This window comes from Clarias gariepinus, chromosome 5 (genome assembly GCF_024256425.1).
Source record: "Clarias gariepinus isolate MV-2021 ecotype Netherlands chromosome 5, CGAR_prim_01v2, whole genome shotgun sequence".
Lineage (NCBI taxonomy): Eukaryota > Metazoa > Chordata > Actinopteri > Siluriformes > Clariidae > Clarias > Clarias gariepinus.
This window is the reverse complement of record NC_071104.1, coordinates 13,610,001-13,616,837: the sequence shown is the minus strand read 5'-3', so window position 1 is coordinate 13,616,837 and position 6,837 is coordinate 13,610,001. Positions and strand designations below refer to the sequence as shown.

The 6,837-nt window shown below is 38.7% G+C and overlaps 1 protein-coding gene across 1 annotated transcript in view; it reads left to right on the top strand.

Moving 5' to 3' along the window:
- Positions 1 to 3,185: 3,185 nt before the first annotated feature.
- The window catches only part of gja8a (gap junction protein alpha 8 paralog a), a 4,348-nt gene continuing 696 nt past the window's right edge, over positions 3,186 to 6,837 (top strand). The window contains exons 1-2 of the mRNA XM_053496280.1: positions 3,186 to 3,407; positions 3,643 to 6,221. Coding sequence (XP_053352255.1) covers positions 3,658 to 6,221 — 2,564 coding nt within the window. The 5' untranslated portion in view covers positions 3,186 to 3,407; positions 3,643 to 3,657. The remainder of the gene's footprint in view (positions 3,408 to 3,642; positions 6,222 to 6,837) is intronic.

The following is a 6,837-nucleotide window of genomic DNA, read 5'->3' as shown; positions in this document are numbered from 1 at the left end:
ATATATAATAAGGACATAATTCAATAATATAAATTAATTTGAAAGAATATTTTTGCAACAGCACAATTAGTTTTAAGTCTGATGAGATTTGTTTATTTTTTTATTTCTGTTTGAACCTATATATACAGTATATATATATATATTTTAAAGGTTATGACTTATGAACATGGTTTATGAGACAAGTTGGCAGAAAGATTCCCTGTGAGACTATGTTGCCAGAGAGACTATGTTGCCTTAGTAAAAGATTGCACAATGTTAAGACTGCATGAAAAAATTCCCAGTGTTAACACTGTTAATGTAAGTGGACCTTTATAAACACTTTACAGTATTAATTCAACACTCTGGGTGTTGATTCAACACTGGGGATTTTCCTGTATGTGTATATGCAAACGTTACTGCCTTCAGTTTGAGTTCACTGTCTTCCTATGCTTGTCTGTGGAAAGTTTCTCTGGGGTGCTTCCAATCTGTTTTGCCGTTGCTTGTATCTTGACACATGGTCTTGATATATAGTGGGACTCTCAGTTTGTATTTGGAGGGAAAATGAATTGTGTAACTTGGTATAAACTTTCTGCCTGTAATAAAAAAAAAACTCTGTGAGTTTATTTTTCCTCCTTTCCTAAAATCGGTGTGCAAAGTGTTTTTCTAAACAGCGATATGACACAAGTGGTTTGGCCAATTGAGTTTAGATAATGACTAAACAATCCCTTACTTTAAATAAACCCCATGTCTGAAAGGCGGATGCCAGTAGTGGTAACAGACAGACCTGGCCTTGCTGGAGAACAACAAGATGGGGGAAATACTTTACAAAGAATTGTCATAACCACATCAAGCAAACAGGTGTGTGAAATATATCTACAGTAAATATACCAGGGTCAACAATTATCTGCACTTCAGGAATATTAAAACTTCTATAGGCCAAACTGTCGTATCAGCGCTTTACCTCATGCCAACTCAACTCACAAAAGAGCATAAACACAAGCGTTTGGATTTCTGCAAACAAAATTTTGATTGATACTTTAAGAAAAGTTAAAGTTTCTCACTTATTAACTCATCGTCTGTACCACTTTTTCCTGTATTCAGGGTTATGGGGGGCCTGGAGCCTATCCCAGGAGACATAGGGCACAAGGGTACACCCTGGACATGGTGCCAATCCATCGCAGGGCACATACACACATATACACACTCATTTACACACTACGGCCAATTTGGGAACGCCAATTAATCTAATCATGTCTTTGGACTGTGGGAGGAAACCGGAGTACCCAGAGGAAACCCACCAAGCACAGGGAGAACATGCAAACTCCATGCACACAGAGACAGGAATCGAACCCAGACCCTGGAGGTGCAAGGCAACAGCGCTAACTACTACACCACCGTGCCCCAGGTGAAGGTTTCTTAAAAAGAAAATAATTACTAGTGATGACGAGATGACAAAACATGTTTGTTTACATACTGCAAATGGAGAAAGTGCATTGAAAAGCAAGGAGATTTGTCAAAAATTATGTATTTATCTTTCCTAAAAGTTAATTATAAAGTATCATTTTTGACTCATCTTTGTGTGTGTGTGTGTGTGTGTGTGTGTGGTTAAATCTAATGAATAAAATCACCTGTTTTGATTGAAGTGAGAACTATAATTAAGCAATATCAGACGAGGAGAGGAAGTGCTGTTGTGATGAATATCAGCTCAGTTGTGATGTGGTCATAGACATGAGGGGGTAGCTGTGCTTATATTCAACACAACAGCACAACCTGGGGGATGATATTGCTTTTTTTACCACAGCAGTTTCCCAGACATAAATAATCAGTAGATTATTTATTCTGCTTTAAAATATCAGCTCTGGTAACTTCCAGGTTCCAGTGTCGGATCCCAAATAGGTTTTAGATAAAATGGATAACCGGTGCATTAGGCTGTACAATCGCTTGTCTCTCACGCCAATCAGTGCACTTGATTTAGGTTGGAGCATGATTTGCGATTGTGTTATAAGCCAATTTGCTTTGTCTCTATAAACTAAAAGACACAGATGCAACTCTAAATGTTGTTAGTCCTTTGGCTGCTCCGGATGCCCTTTCTGACACAACCCTCCCATTTTATCCGGAATTGAGTCCGGCATTACATCCATTGGCTGGAATTGAACCTGGGTCTTCCGCATGGCAGACAGGAAACCTACCACTGGGCTTACCAAGGAGACAAAGCCTTTTTTTTAAAGATGACATTATCAACATTATTAGGTTTCTTGTTCTTGTTTTAAGTGTTTCTGTGATTGGTTTTGGCTGACAGTTACATTTTACTCAGTACTGATCTGCTTTCACCCATGGTGCAACTGACAGTTAGTTTAATTGATGGTTATACAACACCTTTGTCACATATACAGTAGGTAAACATCTCAATGCTGCCACTGTCCATTATCACCATTCGTGAATGAACCAAATATTGTGTAATATATGGCATACAGTATGTTGTCTTAATACTTAATGGTCATCACTGCATATTTCAAATTGCAAAAAAAAAAAAAAAAAAAAAAAAATTAAACATGGGACAATAATGGGAAAGAAATATTGTTTAGTGCATTAAACCATTTTTTTATTGCATGCATTGCATTCAGGCAGTTGATGCATATGCTGTACAATTTGTTGTAAACCCTATTTTTTCCTGCCTAAATGATTTATTACATGATTTTTTAAGCTGGCTACCATTTGAAACCCCCCCCCCCTCTCTCTCTCTCTCTCTCTCACTTACTCTCACTGCATATATTGTTATGTGTGAACTTCCTTTGAAATCTCATAAATTTTCCTTTATCACTAGACCATTGACCTCACCTTTAACACCCCACTTTCCTGTTGGTGAATGCTTAGTTTAATCATTACTGTAATTTCCTCTGTTTTTCTTTTTCTTTTTTTCATCACAGGACCTTTGCTCTTACATGCAGACGTTGCTTAAATAAAATTAACTGGTATAATGCAGTATGTTTCAACACTTGTTTTCCAGACATATTTAAAGCTATATTGCTGTTTCATTTTTTTTATACATTATTTCTGGCTAGCACATTCTGTACAAGCAGTTCATTAGTGAACTCACACTTCAGTATATATATATATATATATGATCCCAGCCTTTTGGCTCTATGAAGTAAGGGGTCCTGTCCCTTCGGGCGTAGATCTGTTGATCCTATTGTCTCCTGCAGTTCCACACATGGTCCAGTGCATAAAGGGAGTCTGGCTTGAAGCTTATACTTGAAAAGCATCCATCACAGTCCATCCATTCACATCTGCTCACTGATGCGACAAGGACTCATAGTAAGGCGAACAGGGTGAACAGGACATGAGCAGCTCACTTTGTCCCTGCGGCAGGGTGGAGAGACCAACTAAGCGACTGACCAACACTCTATCGGAGTCATCACTTTACCAAGGTTACATTTAGTCTCAGTTCATTCTTGACCCCTTATGTTTCTGTGTAGGTTTTTGGTCATGAACTTGCTGTGTCCTCCTCATATTATGACACACATTTTTGAATGATACATTTCAACTGTCAAATTGCCTAAAAATTAGATTTAATATATGCTGCATATTTTTAAATAATTTCATCTTTTTATTCTGGTCAGTACCTTAGGTCATAACCTTAACCTTTTTGGATTCCCTACGCAGATTTCAGAGTCCACCATGGGAGACTGGAGCTTCTTAGGTAATATTTTAGAAGAAGTCAATCAACATTCAACTGTTATTGGCCGAATTTGGCTTACTGTGCTCTGCATCTTCCGCATTCTCATTTTGGGCACGGCGGCGGAGTTTGTTTGGGGAGACGAACAGTCCGATTATGTGTGTAACACAAAGCAGCCGGGATGTGAGAATGTATGTTATGATGAGGCATTCCCTATTTCTCATATCCGCCTGTGGGTACTGCAGATCATTTTTGTGTCCACACCTTCATTGGTTTACATTGGTCATGCAGTCCACCATGTCCACATGGAGGAAAAACGCAAAGAGCGTGAAAACATGGAGATTCGTCCTCAGCAAGAAATGAACAGCAAACTGCTTTCTCCTACGGAAGAACAAGGAAGCATACGAATGACCAAGGACACTATCACTGATGGGAGTAAAAAGTTTCGTCTTGAAGGTACTCTACTTTGCACATATGTCTGCCATATCATCTTCAAAACGCTATTCGAGGTGGGATTTATAGTGGGGCAGTACTTCTTGTACGGCTTCCACATTCTTCCACTGTATAAGTGTAGTCGCTGGCCCTGCCCTAATACGGTGGACTGTTTTGTCTCACGGCCAACTGAGAAAACCATCTTCATCATCTTTATGCTAGCTGTTGCTTGTATCTCACTCCTCCTGAACTTTGTAGAGATTATTCATCTATGTTTGAAAAGAAATCAATTTGTATTCTACCAAAAAGCTCCATCCCAGGTTGAGACCCTTCTCTTGACTGAGAGAAGTTTGCCCTTAATCCTTAGTCCTCCATTTTATAAGCAAAAAGGCTACAGGCCACTTGAGGAGGATGGAAAGGAAGGAGAGGTTGCACACATCTACCCGCTAGTTGAAGCAAGTGTAGAAGAAGACCAGCTTTCATCTCTACCTCAGGTGGTGGAGCAGAAAAGAACAAATGAGGCAATTGTACCAACAGCGCCCCCTGTGGAAAGACAAGAGGTTTATAATGAGAAAATTTCAGCCTTTACAGAGGTCACCAAAACTTTCATTAAGGAACCCAAGGCGGATGAGATACGTAGAGAAAAGGATGAGGTGGACAGTTCAATACTTGTGATTACTTTGGAAGAGGTACTCGGAAAGCAATCTGAGGAAAATTGGATTGTTCCAATTGGTGATGAGGAACAAGGGCATGTACAGCAATCGACAGGAGAAATAGTCAGAAAAGACACAGTAATAGATAAACAATCAGAGATTGAATCCGAGCATGGAGGATCAGAAATTGTAGAGGTTCTAGAAGATGTTAAAGATGTTGAAGAAGATTCAGAAAATTCTGAGAGATTGGCAGAAGCACCAGCAAATAATGAGGAGGTTGTAGATGTACTAGAAAATGCTGAGGAGGTTTTAGAAGTGCCAGAAAATATTGAGGAGGTTGTAGATGTAGCTGACAATATTGAGGATGTTGTAGACATATTAGAAGATATTGAAGCAGTTGTAGAAGTACCAGTGAATGTTGAATATGTTTTAGAGGTGGGAGAACATATTGAGGAGGTTGTAGATGTGCCAAAAGATACAGAGGAAAGTGTAGACGCAGCAGAAGATACTGACGTGTTTGCAGAAGTTCCAGAAAATATTAAGGAGGTCGTAGACATACCAGAAGAAATTGGATCAGGTTTAGAAGTACCATTAAATGTTAAAGAGGTTTTAGAAGTGGGAGAAAATATTGAGGAGGTTGTAGATGTGCCAAAAGACATTGAGGAGACTGTAGAAGCACCAGTAGATGTTCAAGAGTGTGCAGAAGTTCCAGAAAATATTGAGGATATTGTAGAAGCACCAGAAAATGCTGATAAGGTGGTAGAGGTTGCACAAAATGTTAAAAAGGTTTTAGAAGTAACAGCAGGTATTGTAGAAGTAAGAGAAAATGTTGATGTGGTTGTAGAAGTACCAGAAAATCATGAACATGTTGAAGATGTTCAGGACAATGTTGCAGGGCATGTGGAATATTCAGCAGAGTACCCAGTTAGTAAAGAACTGACGACTGAAACAGTGGGGCTTACAGTGAAAGCTAGAAGCTTCTCCTTAGAAGAAGAGGAAGCTGTAGACCCCTTGTGGCAGAAGAAGAAACTTTCAGAAGTGAGTAAATCTGAAGGGGAGGAGACTATATCTAGGGAAACCGCCATTTCAGATGTATTAGATGGTGCAGAAGAGGCACTCAATTCAGAGGTAATTGCAAAAGGACCTGTAATCGTAAATTCATCTAAAGTGGGGTCAGAAGAGGATATCATCAGTACACAGAAAGTAGTGGCTTTTGCTGATGCAGTGGACCCAGAGAAGTTATTCAGCAAATTGGGCAATCTAGAGGAGGTCAAGAATACTGGAGGAGCCCAAAATAGCCGAGGGGAAACCAGAAATCATGAAACGGTGGAAAATTTAGAAATGGAAGTAAGGTTACCAGAGATGCAGAAACCTGAAGATATGAGTTCAGTCCCTCTCTTACCTCTAGAGATAGCAGCAACACAATCAGTCGAAGATACAAGACCACTAAGCCGTCTTAGAAATGCATGCAGCAGAGCAAGGTCAGATGATCTTACAATATAACTAACATGTTTACATGCGCTAAACATTATATATACCTTCAATAACAAATTGTTAGATCGTGTTTTAGTAGAACCAGAGCTTAGAGTTCTGTAGCATTATTTTTTGTTTCCATTATTCACTACTTCTACTACGATTACAACTACTACTAACACTAGATAATAATAATAATTATAATAATAATCTCTAAAATATTGAGGAGGTTAATATTACAAGATGAAGAAATAAAGTAAAATTTACATTTTTAGCTTTTTTTTAATAACAAAAGAAATAGATTTTGGATTGAAGGATTTTAATACATTTATATACTTTCTATGTAAAAAAAAATCTGATTAAAAATAAACAGAGTGTACAGGTGTGGTACAGACAGGTATAATGTGCTGAGCCACTGTGAGCTGCCAGGAAAGCGTCGGAGTGCTTTGATTCTACACATCTCTGTACAGTAGCTCTACCAGAAGAAATCTTCAATGTTCCAAAAGAAAATTGCTGTTTTGATGATGCGGAGCTCTGTATGAAATGTCACTCTAAAATGTCTCATGAGTATTCCGCCGGGTAACGATCTAATGAATGTGAAGTTCATAGTGTATGATTTATATC